The 25,506-nt window shown below is 42.4% G+C and overlaps 1 protein-coding gene across 2 annotated transcripts in view; it reads right to left on the bottom strand.

Moving 5' to 3' along the window:
• Positions 1–25,506, bottom strand: part of cntnap3 (contactin associated protein family member 3) — a 142,391-nt gene that overhangs the window by 28,257 nt on the left and 88,628 nt on the right. For both annotated transcript variants that reach the window (XM_082157941.1, XM_082157942.1), the window contains exons 11-16: positions 20,834–20,940; positions 11,082–11,201; positions 9,434–9,631; positions 7,929–8,085; positions 6,597–6,724; positions 6,250–6,420 (exon numbers count right to left, since the gene is read on the bottom strand). In XM_082157941.1, coding sequence (XP_082014067.1) covers positions 6,250–6,420; positions 6,597–6,724; positions 7,929–8,085; positions 9,434–9,631; positions 11,082–11,201; positions 20,834–20,940 — 881 coding nt within the window. The remainder of the gene's footprint in view (positions 1–6,249; positions 6,421–6,596; positions 6,725–7,928; positions 8,086–9,433; positions 9,632–11,081; positions 11,202–20,833; positions 20,941–25,506) is intronic.

Below are 25,506 nucleotides of genomic sequence, written 5' to 3'. Positions count from 1 at the left end.
TCTACTTTTAAACAGAACAATTCAAAACGAAAGAAAACAGACTGCTCTCTGCTATCTATCGTTACAGCCCTAGTAAGATGAGAAAGCAGGAGTTTATGGTTGTAAAAAAACAATGGCTATCTCAACATCTTTGCCAAGCGCAAACCAGAAGTAATCAATAAATTATCGGGGAGGGTCATGCCTTTTTTCACAATCATTTTGGAGGGTTATAGAAAAATGTATTGCTGGCGAAGGGAGGGTCATGTATTTTTTGACTACAGATCTCAAAACTCCTCCGGTAGCCCCTTAAATAAAAAATGAACAGTCCCTTAAATAAGTGACGATTTTATAAACACTTGCCTAGTTTAGGTAATCTTTTCGCGGACCACTAGGGGGCGATGGCGGACCACTAGTGGTCCGCGGACCAGACTTTAAGAATTACTGTTTTAAGTGAACGTAAACAGTTGAGAAAGAAAACTGAAATCTGTGTGTCCGGTCTTAAAGAGACAGCAGCCTAATTAATATAACAACATGTATATACACACTACGCCTCAAAAGTTTGGGGTCTGTACAATAAAAAAAAAAAGAGTATACTTTTATTCATTAAATTCAATCTAAAAGTGATATTTTTAATCTTACAAAAGATTACAAAACATTTATAATGTTTCTATTTCAAATAAACTTTTTATTCATCAAAGAATCCTAAAAAAAAATATGTATCTGTTTCCACAAAAATATGAAGCATCACAACTGTTTTCAACATTGATAATAATAATAAATGTTTCTTGAGCATCAAATCATCATATTAGAATGATTTCTGAAGGATCATGTGACACTGAAGACTGGAGTAATGATGCTGAAAATTCAGCTTTGATCACAGGAATAAAATTACATTCCATAATGTTTTACAATAAAACAGTTATTTTAAATGGTAATAATATTTCACAATATTACTGTTTTTACTGTATTTTTAAACACACAAACACAGCCTTGGTTAGCAGAAGAGACTTGTTTCTGACCCCAAATATTTGTAAACCTTTCTCAAACAAAGCTTTGTCAAGTCAACATTCGAAGATTTGCTTTTCCAGCTAATACTTACAGCAACATGAATTTCTCTGATTTTCAATTCAGTTTAATTCTATATCCTTAGATTCAAATTCAAAGTGCTATTCTGCAGACCGTTTCTTCAAATCCAGGAAGAGAACTGTAATTTAAAAGGCATTTTCAATCCACCTCTGAATGGTGCCCAACCTCGATATGGAAAATAACTGTTTTGCCACATGAATGAAATAACATGCTGGCGAGCAAATCACAATTTTAGCTTGAACTATTCCAGCGCCGCACAGCTCAGATCTCAGACGCCATTGTTTTTTCCATCGGCTTCTTTGAAACGAACTTCCTCCGAGTTCACGTCCAACATGAGCCGCCTCAACCAGTCAGAATATAATGAGAGGTTAATTGAGCTCTTCCAGCCAAAGGATTTGTCATTATAAAGGAACAAGTGGCAGGGCGCTGTAAGGTCTTCACATACTCTATTCTCATCCATCACACCAGCCCATTACGTCCAGGAATTTAACAGCTCTTTTATGCAGTTAAAGAGTTGCGTAATAGACAGGGACCATGTGGCGGAGGGGTGTAATAAAAATCTAGACACAGACCCAGAGGACATGGATTTTATAGGGTTCGGATGAACGCCAGACAGATAGTGCTCATCTAGCAGCAGTCAAAGTGGATTTTACATTTTGGGAGGGAAATGAAAGTGGTGTTTCTGCATGTTTTTTAGTGTTTCTATCATCTTTTGCTTTGTTCATCGGTGTGATTTTTTTCAGCTGTTTTATGGTCCGGCGGGCAAAAAGAATATTATATTATGAACACCCAATTCTCATTACTGAAATGCATCCATATATATTACTTTTAAAACTTCAATTGAACAACTAGAACTTATTTCTATTTTTTGAAACGTATCGAAGCCGTGACCTTGGCATTATTAGCGTCATGCACTACTGTTAGATCTACAGGAAGACATGAGGAATCATTCATGTCTGGAGCACGAAAACACACACTGAACCTTCATTCTTCGGCTTAGGCCTTCAGACCACGAGTGATCGAGATGCTTGACTTGGCAAACACTGCTAATAAAATGACCAAAGGTCTTAAATTGATCATATAGAGGGTTCTCACTCTGAGCGCATTGCAAACCAGTGGAGCACATCTCTACATATTGGTTCAACAGCTATTCTGTGGTAATTTCCCCGGAGGAAAGCGTTTTGTGATGTCTATATTTTCAGCCGACAGCTTCTCTGGATTATTTCTCCCTTTGGTGGATAAACAAATCCTCAGCAATGTCGAAACTCAACACACGTATGTAACACCTTGCAAACATGAGCACACACACACACACACACACACACACACACACACACACACACACACACACACACACACACACACACACACACACACACACACACACACACACACACACACACACACACACACACACACACACACACACACACACACACACACACACACACACACACGACTCAATCACTACATCATTACATATTGATTCTTTCGAGTGTTTTTTCCTACAGGGGTGAATCTCATGAAGCCATATTTCACCACAAAATCAAAAGAAAAAAATGTAACTTTAATTTTAAAATTTTTATGGCCATTAAGATTTTAAGGCCATTCAACATTGGCAGTATTTCAGTAATGAGAATTGGGAGTTCATAATATAATACTCAATCACTGCTACACATCTGTGTCGCATGGAGTCGACCAACTTCTGGCACCTGTGAACAGGTATTCCAGCCCAGGTTTTGCCTCCAAAACAGCATTATTTATTTATTTAATTGTATTTAATAGGGACACGTGTGAACAATAAACCTGTACCACACTACAACATTTATAGCCAAGGCTAATTTGCAATGTCCGTCCCTAGAAGGGCTTTTCACATACATACAGAAAGTACAAAAAATTAATTTACATTTACAGTAACATTACTTAATTCTGACATTACATAAAGAATGTGCATTTAAGCGCTAACTAAAAATGATTGCACACTTGATCTCGTTTTAAGATACGCTTTAATTCATTTTTAAAAGCCCCCAGATCTAAGTTCTGTTTCAGCTCGGTAGACAAGGAGTTCCAGAGTTTAGCACCCTGGACAGTAAAGGCCGACTGTCCGAAGGTCTTTTTTCTAACGGGCACTTTCACATTTCCATTAGCAGCTCCTCGTGTGATGGAGCCCACTGATCGAAGTGGGACTAGGTGTCGAACATCAGGGGCTTGATTATGCAGACATTTATACATTAATTTCAAGTTACAAAATTTAATAAAATTTTCAAAGTTTAAAAAGTTTAACCTCTGCAATACTCCACAATGGTGTGTTCTGACAGATGTTTTATCTAATATTTTTAGTGCTCTGTTATAAATCAGTTTTAAAGGCCTGATTGTTGTGGCTGTTGCCTGTGACCAGGAGGTTATACAATAACTGAGGTGGGAGAAAATCATTGCATGCATAAATGTATTTGCCGCATGAAATGGTAAACAGTCCCGTATGATTCTGAAACTGTGCAAGTTTGCCCTGGCTGTTCTAATGATCTTTTTGACATGACTTTCAAATGATAAATGGGAGTCCAGGATTAGTCCCAGATATTTTACTTCTTTAACCTGGGCAATAATTTGACCATTAATTGTCAGATGCAATTCTTCCAAGGGGTGTGATCTGGAAGCAAAACAAACTGACACAGTCTTACTCAGATTTAGGGTTAGTCCTGAGTTTTGAAACCATACTGACACAGAGTTAATATGTTGCTGCAACTGCGCAGTGATGGCCTCAACACTTTTGCCACTCACAAAAACGACTGTATCGTCTGCATACATTTGGAAACCTGCACCCGGACAGATGTTTGGTAAATCATTTATGTACAATGTGAAAAGCAGAGGCCCAAGAATTGATCCCTGTCAATTTTGAATCATTATTGATGTCACCCCACAAGTCTTCTATTGGATTAAGGTCCGGGGAGTGGGCTGGCCACTGCATAACGTTAATCTTGTTGGTCTGGAACCAAGATGCTGCTCGATTACTGGTGTGTTTGGGGTCGTTGTCTTGTTGAAACACATCTCAAGGGCATTTCCTCTTCGGCATAAGGCAACATGACCTCTTTAAGTATTCTGATGTACTCAAACTGATCCGTGATATACGATAAATAGGCCCAACACCATAGTATGAGAAACATCCCCATATCATGATGCTTGTGCCACCATGCTTCACTGTCTTCACAGTGTACTGTGGCTTGAATTCAGTGTTTGGGGGTCGTCTGATAAACTGTGGCCCCTAGACCCAAAAAGAACAAACTTGCTTTCATCAGTCCAAAAATATTGCGCCATTTCTCTTTAGGCCAGTCAATGTGTTCTTTGGCAAATTGTACCCTCTTTAGCACATATCTTTTTTTCAACAATGGGACTTTGCGGGGGCTTCTTGCCAATAACTTGGCTTCACATAGGCGTCTTCTAATCGTTACAGTACACACAGGTAACTTTAGGGGCCCTATCTTGCACCCAGCGCAATTTACTTTGTACACCGACGCATGTATCATTCCTATTTTGCACCCGAGCACGGCGGACTTTTCCCTCCACAGACGCACGTCGGTAAACTAGGAAATGCATTTGCGTTCCCGGGGGCGGTTCAGCGAAAAGAGAAGGCATGTTCCGGCGCAAACGTTCCCTGGTGCTATTTTGCAGTTTCAGAAAACAATTCTGCCACAGACCAGGAAAAACCTAGTCTAAAGTTAGTGGCGTGTTGCGCATGTTATTCATATGCTATTTTAAGGGCGCATGCTTGGCCATAATCAATGTAGCGTGTGCACAACGCGCATACACTTTGATTCTCTCATCTACACACAGACGCAGCAGTTCTAATTTTTAGAAAACCATACATTATTACAAGGAAAAATATTAACACACGAGGGAAATCATTGTGGTGTCCATGAAGATGTGAAAAAATAGGCATAAATCTAGCTTACACATTTCATTTACCCAAATTTTTATACGCCTGTTTAACCGAAGCTAATTTGGGTGGGTTTCTCCATCCCCAATGTCACTTCTCTGTGTTTTACGGCCGTGACGAGAACGTCGGTCTCCTCGGCTGTGAACCGCTCCTGGCAAATCCGCCGTTATAATAGCAATCCGCCATGAAACAAGCGCGCCTGCTCTTAAAGGGAATGTGAGATGACGCTCTGATTGGTTTATTTCATGTTACGCCCAAACCACACCTATGAATAATGAAGCTACTTCAGACCAACCCATTTTAGATTTGCGTCGGGCACAAGAGTCATTTATCCCGCCGGTATAATAGCAACAGCGCCCAAGACCCGCCCACACAGTTACTTGCGTTTCGCGCTTGATCGTTAAAATAGGGCCCTAGATCTTCTTTGATCACCCTGGAGCTGATCATTGGCTGAGTCTTTGCCATTTTGGCTATTCTTCGATCCATTCGAATGGTAGTTTTCCGTTTTCTTCCACGTCTTTCTGGTTTTGGTTGCCATTTTAAAGCATTTGATATCATTTTAGCTGAGCAGCCTATCATTTTCTGCACTTCTTTATATGTTTTCCCCTCTCCAATCAACTTTTTAATCAAAGTACGCTGTTCTTCTGAACAATGTCTGGAACGGCCCATTTTACTCCATTTTTGTAGAGAAATGCACTATAACCACCATGTACAGTACAGTACTGCCTTTGTCCTTAAATAAGGGCCACTTATTGACACTAGTTTTTTCATAGAATGAATAATTCCACACTGAACTCCACACTGCTATTATTCTGAACACGCCCCTTTCAATTAATGATTCAATTACACAGAATAAGCAGCATGCATGTCACGACTGTTGGGTCTGTTGTTTTTTCTATTACTCTTCTACACAAACTAGTAAATTATTTGCCATGTAGAAATATTTTTTACAAATTCTACCAAAAACAGTGATTGATCTGGTTAGTGATGTTGGACTGCTATTATTTTGAACACAACTGTATATTACATTACATACATATACTGTACGTACATACATACATAATACTTTTTTCATAGTATCTAAATAATATATTATGTATTTATTATCTTATTAATACCATTTATATATATAAAATACAAAAAAATATTAATGATCCTTAAAAAAACCTGAGAAAAAACAGCTGTCACCTGTCTTGGCAGGTTTTGTGAGATTCCCCTGTAGAGGAAAAAGCTGGAAAGTTGAACACACTCACAGCTCAGCTCAATCCGGATGAAGTCTTTGATCCCCAGGTTCTCCAGGAACACTCCTGATGAAGAGCTGGTTTTGAAGAGGAAGGAGATGTCGGCGCTCAGCTCCCCGTGGAACGTGGGAAAGTGCAGGTACGACGTCTCCTTGTTGAAGTAGGCGGCGTTCCAGAAGTTACCTGGAGAAAGCATTTACAGAAGCACATGTCTCTAGTTCGCCGGGAACACCATCATGGTTTTTCATTAAGCATTACTGTACGTGTGCCAGTCAACCCAGAGCCGGTCTGACAGGCTGACAGGGTAAGTGGTTACAGTGTGATTAGAGCGGGTAATATTAAATCTGTGCGGCACTTACTGTCTCCGTAACACTGCATGGGACCCACTCTGTAGGCCGCCTCTGAACCAGATCTGCTGATGTCACCGATCGCCAGCGCTCCAACCGGCAAATGCTCTTTATGGGACAGCAGCCCGGAGTCATTAGACCTGTCAAACATCACAAAACAGCATGCTGGTAAATTTGACAACAACACATAAACTGTGAATCTCATGAAAACTGTCCAGGTCTTATTTCAAAATATATATTTTTTTGCATTGTAACATTTTTGCATTGCAAGCACATTTCCCAATCCTCATAATATGGGAAAAAAGCTAATTTATATATATTTTTTTATATTATGTATATTGTATAACTTAATTTTTAAATAACACAATATAATACAATACAATATAATAAAATATAACATAATAATAATCTCCCAATTCTCATTACTGTAATGCATCCACGTGTTACTTTTATTACTCAAATTAAATAGTAAATCTACTTCACTAATTTATAATATATATTCCAGGGATCCATCCTGGAAAGAGCTCGAGCATTTAAAGCGACAGATGAAAAAACTGCAGCACACGCTTATAATATATAATTATACACACGTAATATATACACACACGTTACCGGCCATCCAGAACTTCTACTAGCCAACAAAAAAGTTTTTTTTTTACCAGATTTACTACGTCACACAGCTTATGTATGCATGTATGTGTGTGTGTGTGTATATATATATATATATATATATATATACAACTTTTATTATACATACACACACACACACAACTCGTGAGTCATTGTGATATATTAAATACAACAAAAATTAAATAAAACAATTAAATACGCAAAATATACGCATATCTTGACTTGACTTGGCTTGTGAAGCAATAGCGAAGATTAAAAAGCATTTGGTTAACAGAATCAGAAAAGACATTGTTATTTTCCAACATCCTACATGTTCTTTGTACTGTTTTGATTTGTCCACCTAAAACACATTTTTGGTGAAAAGGATAACAAAAAGCGATCCAAACTTATATATATATATTTAGAGCTAATAAACTCACAAGTTGAGTATTTACATTCAATTCGCGCAGATTTGGCTTACACGAACTTCCCTAGCAAAGTGAGTAAACATAATAACAATCCAAATTGGCCAGTGATTTGACAGCGTTACTCGCCACAGTTGATTTTTACCCGCATTTGGCGGGTGTTAATTTCAAACCCTGGTTGTGGTGTTAAAAATGACAGTGTGAATGCTAAGCGAAACCAAGGCTAAATGTATCGTTTTATTTTTTTTGGTCCAGACCAGAAGAACCAAGAGAACTGAACAACAAGTGTGAACACAGTCTGGTGTCGTACCACTCTTTGCTGTCGGCATCACAGTTACAGAAGTGTTCAGGATGCACACAGTTCTCCTGAAGGCCACAGGCACACTGCTGGCTCCCCGGCACTGCTCCACCCCAGTACATGTGCGCTTCACCAGCCCGTCCCACCCACCAGCTGAAGGGGGTCCCGTCTGCAACAACACACACACACAGCATTCATCATGAGCTCGACACAATGATGCTTAGACACTGAAATTAGACATTAGACATCATAAAAGGAAGATTTTCGCACACCCAGAAGAAATGAGATTGCTCAGAGGTTGCTCTTTTACAGCTCATGAGTTCTCAGTCATTTTAACTTTGTCTCAGATGTTTCAACAATGTAAAAGCTCCTCAAAATAAGTACAAATAGACACAAATGAGTCAATAGTTCAGATCATCTGACCCTGAATTGGATGAGATTTCTGAGTTTTGGTTGCAGACTTGTTTGGGATCTTGTCATGAGAAACATCTGGGAAGCAGGGAATTAGATGTTTCTACTTCTTCAAAAGAAATAAAAAACAGACACAAATGAATTTGATGAGAAATGTTTGAGTTCATCTCTGAGTTTTGGTTGCAGACTTTGGGATCTTGGAGAATCTGAGCATAATTTTAGACTATTTTTTTCCATGAGAAACATACGAGAAGGAAATGAGATGTTTCTACTCCTAAAGTTCCTGAAAATAAATGAAAACAGACACAAACGAGTCAACAGTTCACATCATTTCACCCTTATTTTGATTAGAAATGTTTGAGTTCACATCGAGATCAATGACTTTGGCAAAATCTTGGCAAATCCGAGCAAAATTTGAGATGATGCGTGCGATTACTGTGGTCTTTTTCTCTAGAGAAACATCTGAGAATCAGGCTTTATTAGCTCTACATTTAATCTCACTGCTGTCTACCAGAAATAACTGAGATGTTAAAGAGATCTCACGTTGTGATCTGTCATCTCGAGACGATCGCACTCCCACACCCGTCGTCCTGTAAACGCATCTGTCCAGGTTTAATCGAGACTAGCGTGTTTATTCATTACTATTCACCTGACATTTCCAACATTTTCTTATTTACGCCTGACACCGTGTTCTCCTCGTCTCATGAAGAACTCCGATAATGAGACAACTAATGGACGTAATTACCGTGGGTCGTGTTTCGTGTTTATTCGAGAGACTACGAGAAGCGTTATCACCCGACTCGACCTGTGATAGAGAGCCACTGTACCAAACCGCCCATGACAAACCCACACAAACAAACAAACAAACAAACAAACATGATAAAAGCACTTCAAAGGTACAAATGCACATGAATAATGTACACTAAAGGGCCTTATAATTAATTTAATGCCTAAAAAGGTATAACTCAATATAAACTGCCCATAACAAAGCGTATAACAATCAATTTGAGCTGTGTGCTTAAGCGTCATGCGAGCGTCTGCGGTTTTAATAAGCCTGACCTTTCATATGGAGGGGGCGATCGATATTCCTAATGAAAAGGGCTTACCTGGTGTGTTCAAGAGCCGTGACTTTTTGCAGTGGTAGGAGAGCTCCTGCTCACAGTATTCAGCCTGGGTGATTATCGCCCGGATCTGCTCCGCGTCGGCGGAATAGTTAAAGTGGGCTAAATGCTGATTCATCCCGGAGGACGCTTTTAATTTGGTGAGCTCTGTGTTATTGTGTTGTATCACCATCCAGGCTTTATCTGCAGGGAGAGAGGGATTCAAACCATGAAACGAGCCAAAAAGACACACTGTGCGCAGACTGTTTCATCTCAGGCTTTGTCGATTTTCACCTGTGCGACAGTCACGTGACTTTCAAAAGGTCACAAGAAGTTCAGAAAAAGCCTCAAACGTGCGATATCTACTAAACAATCATAAAAATAGAGGTTCTTGTGTTCAAAGAATCTTTTTCAAGCTTCGTGGTTCTTTTTATTATTGACGTTTCATTTTAGGGTCTTTATATTGATTCCGCTGGAGGCATAATGTGTTCGAATCAACATGAAATGACATTTTCAACCGATTTTACTTTTGTAATGAGACATGAAACAGTGTTGGTACTTTAACATAAACTAAAACTGAATTTCTTTTTTTTTAATCATTCATTGAAATGAAACGTAAATAAAATAAGATAAAAAAAAAATATCAGATGTAAAATCTAATTATATGAATGAGAGATTTTTTTTTCATTTTTTACTCGAATTAATTAAATAAATTTAAGTACTAAAATTACTAAAACTATAACTGAAAAATAAACTAAATAGAATGATTTAAACCCCAAAAACAAATAAAAAAATGACAAAAACACAACGATATTACTAAAACTTGTTATATTTAAATGTTATATATATATATATATATATATATATATTTTTTTTTTACTGAACATGTAAAAATAAAAATTAATTTGACATTAATAAATACAATGTGTATGCAAATAGTATATATTATTTGTTAATATTATAATTATTAGTATACAAATTATTATTTTGAATGAACAAAATTAAAATTAAAAATTAAAACATACCGTTAGACTCAGTCATTTTTTGGCCAAATTGACTTAGGCAATTATGCTATGAGGCTAACGATACATAAAAACAAATCTGAAATATTAATAAACACTATAATAGTATATTAATAATACTAATGTAAAATACGATATTGAATGAGAGAGAAAAAATAAACCATTGGGAATTGATTGGCTGAGAGATAGGAAGGTAATTTGAATAGGGAGGTGGTTATGAAAAAACTTTTCCTTCAGAATAACATGCACTGATGAATAATGTACAATAAGATGAGCAATGTGTACTGATAAGAAAGTAAAAAGAGTCGATATGAATTTCATATCGATTTCAACAAAGTAAAAGTGAAGATCTAAATGTAATGTGGTGGTTTTCTAAGAAACCAAAGCACTTTAAAGGCTTGTTCTATTGCATCAGGCTGTAAAAGCCTTTCAAACTTTATTTGTAAGAGCACCCGTCGCACAGACACGCTCAAAGGTTGATCTGTGGGGTGTTTCTGAAGTGTTTTTCCACAAGTGACTTCCTCCGCGGGGTGTGACACGGTGTGTGAAGGATCAAAAGCTGTGGATTAAAGCCCCAATTACGGAGTATTTAAAGGGATTTAATCAGTTTGGATAAGCTGTGTGAGATTCACCTGACATGTTGCAGTAGATTAGTTGAGGTTTGATGGGGCCGCTTCCATCCACGTCTATGTAGTAAAAGCCAGACGTGTTTCCTTTGTGTTTGTACGCCTCACACGACGCTTCATAAATGGCTGTAAACACAGAAGTAGCAGGTTTGTCAAACACACAAGTTGTTCTCAAAATGCATTTGTGGAGAGATAATGAGGTGAGACTGTTGAAAATAACAACAGTAACATACATAAACGAGTGCGCATTCACACTGTCTGTCTGCAGATGAAGTTGTGACCGGTTCAGGCAACATGTGTGAAAACGCAGCTCGCAGAAAAACGTCGCTTTTTTCACACCCTGTTAAATGTTATTACATAATAAACAGGATGGTACGATTCCAGTCCTTTAGATGATCTGGAGAAGCTCCAGTAGTTACAAAGAAAATATAGTTAGCTACCAGAAAAGGCCAAGATCTTTTAAATTATATAATTATTTGATCGCATGACTCAGTGTTTACTGGCACAAAATAAGTAGGGTGGCAGCATTAAAACTAATATGTAAATGTGTGTATTTATTTATAGTAATTTATATGACTGAATCAGTAGTGGGCAATAGTTATGTCTGGCCTAGGAAAATGTAAATTTCATCCTTTATTCAAATATTATTAAAAGTTGTTCAGCATATTCCGTAGTTGTGTTTGGAGTCAATTGTTTTATTTGTGATAATAATGCAATGAAACATGACAAATTGTGCCGACATACTTTTTGGCCAGGCTGTCATACAATGAAATTATGAATACATGGAAAAACAAGAGAGAACCAACAAAATATTAATAACTGTGAGCTTTTTCCTGTGAGCTTTTTGTTTTCTGTTTTCATAGTAAAATAAAATCATTTGCCTTTTTTTTGCCCCAAAATTTTGTTGATAAATAACCAAGTTTAGTGTTTTGTTCTTCCCTCATATTTCAAATATTTAAAAACTCATATTTTGAGGAAAATGTATCATTTTTATCATTAATTGCATCAATAGTTTGCATAATCTTTTGTACTAGATAGGACATTTTTTGCATATTTTCATGGCATATCGAGCACTTTTATCCCAAAAAAGCAAGAAGAATTGAATTCCTCATGATATGACTCCTGTAGAGAAAATCTATAAAATATGACACAAGGTCAGGTGCTCATTAGCTGCAGAGGTTGAGTTTTACACACTTATGGATTTACAACAAGTCTTAAATGAAGTTAAAAGGTCTGTTTTGGAGCCATAAAAGACTGGAACAGATTCTGCTAAAATTAAGCACGTCACTCAAATATTTAATGGAGGCAGCATGAAAGACGCTCACACACTTGAGCTGTTTTAAAGGGTGAGCGTTATTGAGAGGGACTTTACAGTGCGACCTCATAATCAGATCTCATATAAAGCTGCTGTCAGTCAGAGGAGCGTTTGGAGGTTTACAAATGAAAGCACATTTCTGCAGTACAGTAGCCGAGTATATCGGCACACTTACTGACAGAATTGCAAACAACAAAAACGTCTCGGTTACGGATGTAACCCTCGTTCCCTGAGTGGGAACGGAGACGTTACGTCGGATGACGACGATTGGGGTTTCGCTTAGAAGCCTATCACCTTCGAGTATATAAAACGAGCCAATGGCAATGAAATGCCATGGGTCTGCGGAATTTGCATAGCGTAACTCCGCCCGCCGCAGGGGGTATATAAGGAAGTACGCTGGCACAATGCAGATATGTCTTCGCTGAGGAGCCGAGACTAGCCCCAGGCGTTTTTCAGCGGTACAGCGGAAGTGGCAGGAAGACGTAACGTCTCCGTTCCCACTCAGGGAACGAGGGTTACATCCGTAACCGAGACGTTCCCTTTCGTGGTCACTCCGAGTTACGTCGGATGACGACGATTGGGGTTCCAGTCTAATCACGCCACCTCGGCTGTCTTCCAGTGCCCTGCGTAAGTCTGAGCTCCCTGTTGTGAGACTAGCACGAACGAAGGAGTCCTACTTAACACAGGGATACCAAGGTACACTGGGAAGCATATCTCCAGAGAGAAATATGCAATTATGCCCAGCCATTGATGGGGGGGACTTAGAATACACATATGACCCAGAGGGCTGCATATGGAAAATCACTGGGGTGTCCAGCCGCAGGTGGAATTTTAAACCCCAGGGGTGGCAAGGTGGCTTGCCAAGGGAAAGACACACGCTCACAAGGAGACTTACAGTGGAATACACATGTGGGGGTCGCCCAGAGGGGGAACCATGCACATGGAGGCACCTAGTCAAGCGTAAAAGCTGCGTTATGGCAGATTGGCATAACTCAGGCGTTGACGTAACCAGTGCTGGAGGAAACTCAGAGCTTATCAGACTCACCCGAGAGAAATATCGCACGTATCCCGTCCGTGGAGAGAAATGGCGAGCAAGCGAAGACACCTGAGCAGAATCTAGCACCGGCTGGTTGAAGCGAGTACATGAGAAGAAACTGGCTCTACTCGGAGATTATAGAATCTCGCGAATGTGTTGGGTGTCGCCCAGCCTGCAGCTCTACAAATGTCTGTTAGCGAGGCGCCATGCGCTAGAGCCCAAGAGGAAGCCACACTACGTGTGGAGTGGGCTTTCACACCAAGGGGGCACGGACGACCTTGCTGCTGGTATGCCAAAGCAATGGTATCCACTATCCAGTGGGATAACCTTTGCTTTGAGAGAGCCTTTCCCTTCAGCTTCCCACCATGACAGACAAAGAGCTGGTCTGAGGTCCTGAAACACCGCGTTCTGTCTATGTAAGCACGGAGGGCGCGTACTGGACAGAGCAGTGCCAAGGCTGGGTCTGCCTCCTCCAAGGGCAGCGCTTGCAGGTTCACTACCTGGTCTCGAAAGGGTGTGGTAGGAACCTTGGGCACGTATCCAAGCCGGGGTCTCAGGATCACGTGAGAGTTAGCCGGCCCGAATTCCAGGCACGCTTCGTCAACCGAAAATGCCTGCAGGTCCCCTACCCTCTTGATGGAGGCCAATGCAACCAGGAGCGCTGTCTTCATAGACAGGAACTTAAGCTCCACTGATTGCAGAGGCTCAAAGGGAGCACTCTGCAGGGCAGTTAAAACCACTGAGAGGTCCCAAGAGGGAACGAGAGGAGGGCGAGGAGGATTCAGTCTCCTTGCTCCTCTCAGGAACCTGATGATCAGGTCGTGCTTTCCAACAGACTTACCTTCGACTGCGTCGTGATGTGCGGCAATGGCGGCAACATACACTTTCAGGGTGGAGGGAGACAGCCTTCGCTCCAACCCTTCTTGCAGGAAGGAAAGCACGACACTGATCGGGCATTTCGTGGGTTCTTGATGTTTAGAAGAACACCAGTTGACGAAGAGGTTCCACTTCAACGCATAGGCATGTCTCGTGGACGATGCTCTAGCGGAAGTGATGGTAGCCACCACCGCAGGTGGTAGGGTACTCAAACCTGCCTCGTCCCGTCCCGGAGCCACACATGGAGGTTCCAAAGATCGGGACGAGGGTGCCATAAGGTGCCCCGTCCCTGAGAAAGGAGGTCCTTCCTCAGAGGAATTGGCCAGGGAGGTGCTGTCGCGAGGAGTACTAGTTCGGAGAACCAGGTCCGGTTGGGCCAATACGGGGCAACCAAAATGACCTGCTCCTCGTCCTCCCTGATCTTGCGCAAGGTCTGCGCAAGAAGGCTCACTGGGGGAAACGCATACTTGCGTAGGCCCCGCGGCCAGCTGTGCGCCAGTGCATCCGTGCCGAGCGTGACCTCGGTCAGGGAGTAAAACAGGTCGCAATGGGACGAGTCGTGGGAGGCAAACAGGTCTACCTGTGCGTCGCCGAACTGATCCCAAATCAGCTGGGCCGTCTGGGGATGGAGTCGCCATTCTCCAGCGAGAGGCCGAACTCGAGACAGCTCGTCGGCCGCCTGGTTCAGGTGTCCCGGGATATAAATGGCTCGAAGCGACCTCAGATGCTTCTGACTCCATATGAGGAGGTGGCGAGCGAGTTGCGACATACGGCGGGAGCGTAGACCACCCTGGTGGTTGATGTACGCTACTGTTGCGGTATTGTCTGATCGGACTAGTACGTGCTGGCCCCTGAGCAGCGCCTGGAAGCGGTGCAGGGCGAGACGTACAGCCAGCAACTCGAGGCAATTGACATGCCAAAGGCGCTGGGGTCCTGTCCAGGAGCCCGCGGCAGCATGACCATTGCACATGGCGCCCCAGCCCGTGTTGGAGGCATCTGTTGACACAACAACATGCCGGGAAACTCGTTCTAAGGGCACTCCGGCCCGTAGAAAATTGAGGTTCGCCCACGGGGTGAAGGTCTGACGGCAGGCTGGAGTCACTGGGACTCGGAGCGTGCCGTGTTGCCATGCCCACCTCGGGACTCGATCGCGAAGCCAAAGCTGAAGCGGTCTCATATGAAGCAATCCCAGCGGCGTTACTGCGGCTGCGGATGCCATATGCCCCAGGAGCCTCTGAAAAAGTTTCAGTGGAACCGCACTCTTGTCCTCGAACTGACGAAGACAAGTCAGCAGTGACTGTGCGCGCTCGCTCGTAAGCTGCGCGCACATGGCGACCGAGTCGATCTCCATACCGAGAAAAGAGATCCTCTGCACGGGGCAGAGTTTGCTCTTCTCCCAGTTGACCCGAAGGCCCAGACGGACTAGGTGCCGGAGCACAAGGTCCCTGTGTTCGCAAACCTGGTCTCGAGAGTGAGCTAGGATTAGCCAGTCGTCGAGATAGTTCAGGATGCGAACCCCGTGTTCCCGAAGGGGAACAAGGGCTGCCTCGACGACCTTCGTAAAGACGCGAGGAGACAGGGCTAGCCCGAAAGGGAGAACCGCGTACTGGTATGCCTGCCCCTCGAAAGCAAACCGTAGAAACGGTCTGTGTCGAGGTAAAATGGAGACATGGAAGTAGGCGTCCTTCAGGTCGATTGCTGCAAACCAATCCTGCGGCCGCACACACTGGAGGATGTGTTTGGCCGTTAGCATCTTGAACGGCAGCCTGTGAAGGGAGCGGTTCAAGACGCGCAGGTCGAGGATTGGCCGTAACCCACCGGACTTCTTGGGTACAATGAAGTAAGGGCTGTAGAAGCCGGACTTCATTTCGGCTGGAGGGACAACCTCGATCGCACCCTTCGCCAGCAGGGTAGCGACCTCCGCTCTCATGACAGGGGCATTGCCACCGACCATAGTGAAGCGGACTCCGCCGAAGCGGGGAGGAGATCGCGCGAACTGAATCGCGTAGCCGAGCCTGATGGTTCTCGCGACCCAGCGGGACAGTCTGGGAAGCTCTAGCCAGGCCTCCAGAAAGTGCACCAGCGGGGTCATACGAACCACAGACGTACCGTCGGTGGGGCAGCGAGGCGGAATGACCGGCCCCGGCGAGGGTGGCATTGCGGCCCTGTGCGGGGGCACGGTCATTAACCGCGTCCTGCCAGAGGAGGCCAGGGGAGGGCGCGCGTCCCACGGGGGCGTGCTCTGGCAGGGGTCTGGCGACAGAGGGGGATGAGAGGAGCGTGGCCCGTGGGCGGCGCGTGCTGTCATCCCAGACCTCTGGGACAGAGGAGGGCGGCAGTGGCGGGACCCGAGGGTGGCGCGCACTGCGGCCCTCTGGCTCTGTAGGCTCAGGATTGGGGATTTCGATTCTTTCTTTAACCACATTAGGGTGCTGCCCGTCGTGAGACGAGCAGCGGGGAGTGGAGAACAAAAGATTCTCCCCCGGCCCTCCACCGGGGGAAGGAGTGGCCCTGCTACCACCTCCTGTAGAGAAAAGAAAGCCAATCCTGAGCTGCCCGTCTCAGGAGCGCCGCTTAGCCTGGCGTTTAGCGGGCTGCGGGGCTGGAGAGGGCTGTGGCGCCTTCCTACGGCTTCCTCCACGACGCGGCCCAGATGAAGGCTGCTGCTGGGGCCGTGCGGGAGGGGCGGGAGCCGCGGGAGGGCGCCCTCGGTGGCGAGCAGGCTGAGGATTCTGTACCGACGGCTGAGCAGCAGAGCGTCGGGGCAGAATGTGCTTAATCGCCTCAGTCTGCTTCTGAGCAGTCGAGAACTGTTGGGCAAAGTCCTCGACTGCACCGCCGAAAAGGCCGGCCTGGGATATGGGAGCGTCAAGCAGACGAGTCCGCTCGGGCTCACGCATATCAGCCAGGTTCAGCCAGAGATGTCTCTCCTGGACCACAGCTGTGGACATCACCAAACCCAGGGAGCGCGCGGTCACCTTCGTCGCCCGGAGAGCGAGGTCGGTGGCGGCGCGCAGCTCATCAGAGAGCCCTGGATCTGTCCTACCCTCGTGCATGTCACGAAGCATCTTGGCCTGGTAGACCTGTAAGATGGCCATGGCATGCAAAGAGGCAGCTGCCTGTCCCGCCGCTCTGTAAGATTTCGCCACCATGGTAGACGAGAATCTACAGGCTTTGGACGGGTGCTTAGGATCACCACGTGATGAAGCGCTTGTCGGACACAGCTGCATCGCGACAGAACGTTCAACCGTGGGAATCCCAGTGTACCCACAAGCATCAGCTCTATCGAGGGGAGGAAAGGCGGAGAAAGCCGACGAACGATCACGGGAAGACATGGGAGCCTTCCAGGACCGCGTGACTTCCTCATGCACTTCCGGGAAGAATGGTATTGGGGTTGGGCGGCGACGGGTGTCAGCGGCCGCTCCCAAAAACCAATCATCCAGCCGCGAGCGCACTGGATCAGGTGGCGGGGACCACTCAATACCAATGGCCGCGGCTGCCCGGGAAAGCATGGCGGTCAGCTCGGGATCAGACTCGGGCAATGCTGGCACGCCCGAGGGCGGCAACACAGCCGAATCCTCACTTCCCGAGGACTCGCGCCCACCTTGTGATGCAGCGATAGACATAGAATCTTCCTCTGGAGCTCCAAACGAGACGCGCTGGGGCTCCGAAGAGGGACCAGCGGTCTCAGTTTGAACACTCGCGGGTGCTGATGCTGGAGAGGGGTGTGTGGACCGTGGACGTGTCGGCGGTATGTCCCACACAGTCACCCTCAGGTCACCCCGGCCACCAGCCGAAGTACTAGCCCTCTCGGGACCAGTAGATCGGGGTGTGGGTAGGGGGACTCTCGCTCTAGTGAGCTCATTGAGTCTCGACCGCAGCATAGAGATGGTCATGTTCCCGCAGTGGGAACATGAGTCATCCACGAACGCTGCTTTAGCGTGATCAACGCCCAAACACGCTAAGCAGCGATCGTGCCCATCAGAGAAAAATATCTCGCCACCGCAACCAGAAGTGCACGGGCGAGGCATCTTTAAAAAGACGTGCCACGTGCAATGCTCTTTTTGTGAGAGGAAAAACTCCGCGGATGCTGAAGCGAACAGGGAGAAACACACTATCTGTCAGATCACTGACAAGATCAGCAGGGTAGTGAGCACTCGCTGAAATCGCCGTCACACCAACACCGGAGAGTTCGCTCGTCTCGAAGGTAAGAGAAGACTAACTCAGAATATTTGGCTTGCAGGAGTGGAGAAGTTCTCGGCTCCGAAGCGAAAACATATCTGCATTGTGCCAGCGTACTTCCTTATATACCCCCTGCGGCGGGCGGAGTTACGCTATGCAAATTCCGCAGACCCATGGCATTTCATTGCCATTGGCTCGTTTTATATACTCGAAGGTGATAGGCTTCTAAGCGAAACCCCAATCGTCGTCATCCGACGTAACTCGGAGTGACCACGAAAGGGAACACACGTTTTTATGGGTTTTCTATGTTGACCAAACTGAGATGATTCTCCAGGTCCTTAAACAGAATATATATATAGTTCTGCTGTGGCTTTGTACGGAACTAATGTTGTTGGCCAAATAGAGCAAACATAGTCAATGTTGTGTTTATGATGCAAGTCATTACATATGATGCATGCATATCTATCTATCTATCTATCTATCTATCTATCTATCTATCTATCTATCTCTCTCTCTCTCTCTCTCTCTCTCTCTCTCTCTCTCTCTCTCTCTCTCTCTCTCTCTCTCTCTCTCTCTCTCTCTCTCTCTCTCTCTCTCTCTCTCTCTCTCTCTCTCTCTCTCTCTCTCTCTCTCTCTCTCTCTCTCTCTCTGTGTATATAATCATTTAGTAAGATGCTTAAGGGGAAGTGGAATACTATAATAGATTTCCGCACCTACACTATAATAGACAGACTACTGCAATAGATGAAATACAATAATAGATTTTGCTTTCAGGGAAAATAATAAAACAGAATAGCAATTAAAATAAAGGAATGAAATATATTTAATTGCATTATATTTATAATATAATATATGCAATATGTGGAAGAGTATATATGTATGTATCTGTATAGAACAATAATAAAAAAAAATATTGCTTTTCTGGGCTTGTGATCAGGTTTTTATAAAGCTTTATTGTTTCACAAATAATTCTCTATCTTGTGCATATGAAATAAACAGATTGAAAAACAGATTGCATATGCATTTTAATTATTTTCCTTGAAAGTGAAACCTACATTAATCCATTTCACCCTAAGCACCTTAATTGATCGTTATCTTCCCCTGTCTGCATTACATCATGAAATCAGAGCTATGAAACAGATGCAGATGGTCATGATTAAAGCTGCTCTGTTTGCATGCAATATTTATGGCATCACACTTCTCGCTTCATAATACAAATACATTCAGAAGTTTAATTTCACTTATACTAAATTAATTGTACAGTATGTGATTTTGACCATTTGCTCTGAATGCAATGTCTACATAATGCAAAATATATTGTGTTGAAAATGTGTCACAATGAATGTGAGCCGAAGAGAAAAAAGTTTGTGGCGCGTTTAAACTCCAATATAACACAATTAGAACATACAATGTGATCTGTGGCGTAATGAAGTGAGTTACACAACCATGTCAGCATCCCGCCTTCACAGTCGCTTCACACCAATTCAATTTTCATTAAAAGTTCAAAACAACGCAGATAAGAAAGCGCATCTACATACTCATTTAAACACTTTTAATGGCTCGAGTCTGGGTGAGGAACATTAGCAGATGAACACGAGATCCAGCGCCGATTGACAGGGATCGTTCTGAACGTATTTACAGGAAAAAGCCGACATTGACTACAACATAATCAGTTATTAATATTTCGTTGGTTCTCTTTTGTTTTTGCATGTGTTCATAATTTATTTGTATGACAGCCTGGTCAAATATGACGTCGGCACAATTTGTCATGTTTCATTGCGTTATTATCACAAATACATTTTTAATCATATTTGAATAAAGGGTGAAGATGTCAGTTTTTAGACACACATTAAATAAAGTGTGTCTTGCAGATGAAGTAAACTACTTCTCTGCATTTGACTCCTGATCTGTCCTTGACTTTAAAGGAACACGCCGACTTTTTGGGACTTTATCTTGTTCACCGTATCCCCCAGAGTTAGATAAGTCCATACATACCCTTCTCATCTCCGTGCGTGCCGTAACTCTGTCTGACCGCTAGCCTAGCTTAGCACAAAGACTGGAGGTAAACGGCTCCAGCTAGCATACGGCTCCCAATAAGTGACAAAATAACGCCAACATTTTCCTATTTACATGTTGTGATTTGTATAGTCACAGCGTGTACGAATAACAAGGTCACATGAGACACAGCCATCTTCTAACCGTATACATGCTGGGAACTATATTCTCAGAAGGCGAAGCACTGCTACTTCTGCGGATACGGTGAATAAGCTAAAGTCCCAAAAAGTCGGCGTGTTCCTTTAACAGTGTAATGAAAGGTTTGTGGTGTGTGTATTTCAGAAGCGTTCTCACAGCTGTGACAGGTCGCTCCGCTGTAGCCCGTCGCAGAACAGTTGCAGTGAAACGTGCTCCACGACTGAGAGCATCTCCCTCCATGTTCACAGTGACTCGGGGAGCATCTGGTGTAAAAACAAACAAAAAATAGGACATGAAAAATCATATTTGATGTTTGATCTCAAGGACAATCAGATATAGAGAAACACAATCATTCAGCATTACACATGCACGTGTTCATAAGACACATATACAAGAAATATTGACAGTACACTCTTAGAAGAAAAAATTATATATAGCAAAACAAGTTCTGTTAGGCATTTCATGAGTAACACTTTACAATATAGTGTCATTAGTAAACTACTTTAGTTAACAAACTAAGAATGAACAATATCTACATACAATACTAATCACTAATGAAAGTTTCTGGAGTTTCAGTGACATTACTACATTAAACTACTATACGTATATAATGTTGAAAATAATGTATAATAATGCAATGGGGGACTATTTGTGGGTCCTGAAAATAATAATAATAATAATAATAATACTTTAAAAAATAATAGAGAAATAATAATAAATAAAAAAAACTCTATTCTTTATTTTAGATTAAAATATCGCGATTTGTATCGAATCATGACATGAGTGTATCGTTACACCCCTACTTTGTACACTTGTGAAGTGCAGTAATCCGTCTGCAGCGTTTACGGTTCATAACAGAACTTTCAGAATCTAAAATTGGATTGGGTTCATCGTGTAAACACTCTGATCGTGTTTTAAAGTACAAAGCTGAGCTAACTTGAAAAAGTAAGGCAACCTATCACATTCAACTTAAGTTAACTCAACTAATTAGCTCCAATTAAAGTCGAATTACATACTTTGGTTCACCTAATGAGTAACAGGTAGTGTTTTGAACTTAAACATTCTTGTCAAGGCAAGTAAATATTGTTTTGCATTAGTAATGCAAGGGGCTACAATCCTTGTTTTTTCATCTTCATGTTTGATTTTCAATGCTAACTACATGATTTAAACATAAATTTAGAGGCAAACATTTTACCCTGGCAAATATATTGCGTGCAAAAGTTGCAATGAGACACACATACACCTCAACGCACATATACCTCAACGCACATATACCTCAACGCACAAATCTCAAACATGGGGATGATCAACAATTGTAATTCAGTAAAAATATGAACCACAAGACAGCGAAATAACAGTGACAACAACAGCATTAGTATAAATCAAGCCAGTAAATGCTAAGCAATTATTCTTTAATAATAGTCGCCACATCATTTTTCAAGCTGCAATGCATGCTGGGAAAAATGTAAAATCACTTAGTAAAGTCACAGCACACCTGGCTAACAGTCTGCTACAGTCTCCTGAAACTCATGTAATTAGTTAGTAGAATGTGTATTGAAATAAAGTGTTAGCGTTTTGAAGTATGCAAATTAATATTAAAAACTAATTTAAGCAAATAATGACTTAAATTTGGGTCTGTTTCTCTCATTTATATTTTCTTCATATGACCTCAGAAGACTTGGATAACAAGAATGCCTGTTTACATAACTTGTGAAACACTTTGATGTTGACAAATCATAATCACGATCAAGTATACTTCATTATTATAATTATCATTCTGTTTGACTTCATTTACATAGAGAAGTCTTAAATGTAGAAGCACAAACAGCCCGTTTAATTCAGAGAAAGCATGAAAAATGGGTATGAAAAACTAAATCCCAGTTCAGAATGGACCTTGCAGAATCAGCAAATCGTTAATAATTTTATGATTGAAAATAATCCAAGATATTTGAAATGAACCAAGACATTTGCTTTACTGTTTTCCATCCCCTCTTTCCACCACAAGGACCATCTATAGCAGTGGTTCCCAATCCTGGTCCTGGGGACCCACAGCTCTGCACAGTTTGCATGTCTCCCTCATTTAACACACCTGATTCAGATCATCATCTCGTTAGGAAAGAGCTCTGAACTGAACTGGGTGTGTCAGATAAAGGAGACATACAAACTGTGCAGAGCTGTGGGTCCCCAGGACCAGGATTGGGAACCACTGATCTATAGGATAGCGATCAAGGCCTGTAGGACAAGATGTGTGTACTTTGGGGGTCGATGAATTGTCACATCTTTAGTACAATGGGGGAAGTTGTAATTATCTGATTGGTCAATTTGAACGTCTCACGTTTGGGTTTTAGTCACATGGTCAGGAAAGGATAAAAGAAGATTGAAACTGTTGCTCTGTCTCTTTTATGCTCTAACTCTCTTATTTGCTTCTACCTCTCTCCCTCTCCCTCTCCCTCTCCCTCTCCCTCTCCCTCTCCCTCTCCCTCTCCCTCTCCCTCTCCCTCTCCCTCTCCCTCTCCCTCTCCCTCTCCCTCTCCCTCTCTCTCTCTCGTAACATTTTACATGCTGGTTAAGATTAATGGTATAAGTTATCATCATCTCATACATATATTTTGTAACTATTTTAAGTGAAACCATAACCATATTTTGTCATTAAACCTTTTCAATTACAACTAATGTGCTAACTAGTTTTGATTTGGTATTGACTTTGAAGTGCTACATATTGCAATACAATAGGCCTATTGTCACTCTCTATAGCAACGCTCTCCCACATATTAAGTAACTGTGCTTATTCCCGTCGTTGGTATAAGTAGCAGTGGGTGGAATAGACAAGAAATGAACAGTCCTTCTTGCTAATAACATTTCTTTAGTCATTCGGCTGTCTTGCAGACTGAAATCCCCCCTTACATCATTTAAACAAAGAGGGATTATAAAATTGCATAGTTCCGGTGAAACTCTTTATGAAACTGTTAAGCTTTAATTATTAACATGTTCTGCAGAGTGTACTAGTGTAAACTTATGACCGCAACTGTATGGTTTTGGTGCGAGAACTTTTGACAAACTCGTCTGATCACTTAGTAAAGTCACAGCACATCTGATTTGAGGGATCATTCATGTGTGGAGCTCGAACGCCGCAGGAGACGCACACACTGAACTTTAATACTTTGTGTTAGAGGTTTCATCACACCATTAACCTCAAGATTGACTTCGCAAACACCACTAATAATCATTTATGCCACGGTGCCTTGATTTAGAAGCTACAAACTTTTTGCTAAGAGCAAAGTAAGGTTAACCAAGTGACTCAAAACAGCCTCTTCGACCACAAACACCTTCCAGTTTCTCTTTGTTGAGCAAATCCTTTCTAGTCAGAATAAATGTCCTTGCCTGAGCCGAAAAACAACTCCCTGCCTCTCCCATCTCTCCCGGGAATGCCATCGGATTATTTGCATGCTCGCATTACTAGCGCTCACTTCACCGGCGACATCTTTCACCAGATTTCCATTTGTGGCCACAATGATGGTCTTAGAGGATCTGTTCAAACACTCTTTGTTCTGCTTTAGGTGGCCGGGACAGATACACTCTCCGCTCCGGTTTCACGCTTTGTAGCTTTATAATCGGAACAGGATCGAGTGTGTCTTTCATTCCGTTTAAAATGGACATTTCAAACGAAAAAAAAAAAATGAATTTTTTTTAAATCTTTTGGCTCATATACGCAGACGGCATACTGAGCACGTCTCTTCGTTGGCTGGGATCCCATCAGAGCTTCTCAGGCCCATCGCAGGGACACAACTGAACCACAGCGGTCGAATTCACACAGTCGGACTCCTCTGTTCTCCTGTAATGATCAGACTTCACTGACTGTCACACACTGAGACCGACCGAGAAACACGCAGAAAGGATGAATGCCACCACGACTTGCCAAACAGCTGCGCTTTCTCTGATGAGATAATCCTCCGAGACAGACAATACACAAATCATAAACAAAACGCATGAAAAGGATCTCAGGGTCCAGAAATAAAGATTATTTTGACCTCTATTACATTTCCTTTTTCTTGGAAGTCCACAAGAGTTTGGAAGTTTGGGGTTTCTGAAAAAGTCTCTTCTGCTCACCAAGGCTGCATTTATTTGATAAAAAAAAATTCAGTAAACGAGTAATATTCTGAAATATTATTACAATTTAAAATAACTCTTCTATTTGAATATACTGTAAAATGTCATTTATCTTCAGCATCATTACTCCAGTCTTCAGTGTCACATGATGCTTCAGAAATCACTCTAATATGATGATTTGCTGCTCAAGAAACATTTCTGATTATTATCAATGTTGAAAACTGCTTCATATTTTTGTGAAAACCGTGATACACTTTCTCAGGACTCTTTGATGAATAGAAAAAGCAGCATTTATATGAAATCGAAATCTATTGTAACATTATAAAAGTCTTTACTGTCACTTTTGATCAATGTAACGCACTCTTGCTGAATAAAATTATTAATAAAAAAAAAAAATCGTACTGCCCCCAAACTTTCAAACACTAGTGTAATGTTAGTCAAGGTTTCTCACAGCGTAAGATGTTTTACAAGACCATTTTACAACTTCTCTGTGATGCTTAGGTGAGAAACAAGTACACAAACACAGTGTGTTAGAGGAAGAACAACATGTACAACTTTTATGAAAGATTATGAAGAACACAACATTTTTATAATAACATGCACCGATGAATCATTCACAATAAGACCAGGAACATGAGGATAAAAAAGGCTTGACATCTGGGGATATGATATTCCACTAGCATCTCGGCCTGAAGGACAACATGGAAATAGGAGAAACAAGA

The sequence above is a fragment of the Leuciscus leuciscus genome (assembly GCF_965113295.1).
Source record: "Leuciscus leuciscus genome assembly, chromosome: 24".
NCBI lineage: Eukaryota > Metazoa > Chordata > Actinopteri > Cypriniformes > Leuciscidae > Leuciscus > Leuciscus leuciscus.
Note: the sequence above shows the minus strand (reverse complement) of the source record. Positions and strands in the feature narration are given on the sequence as shown.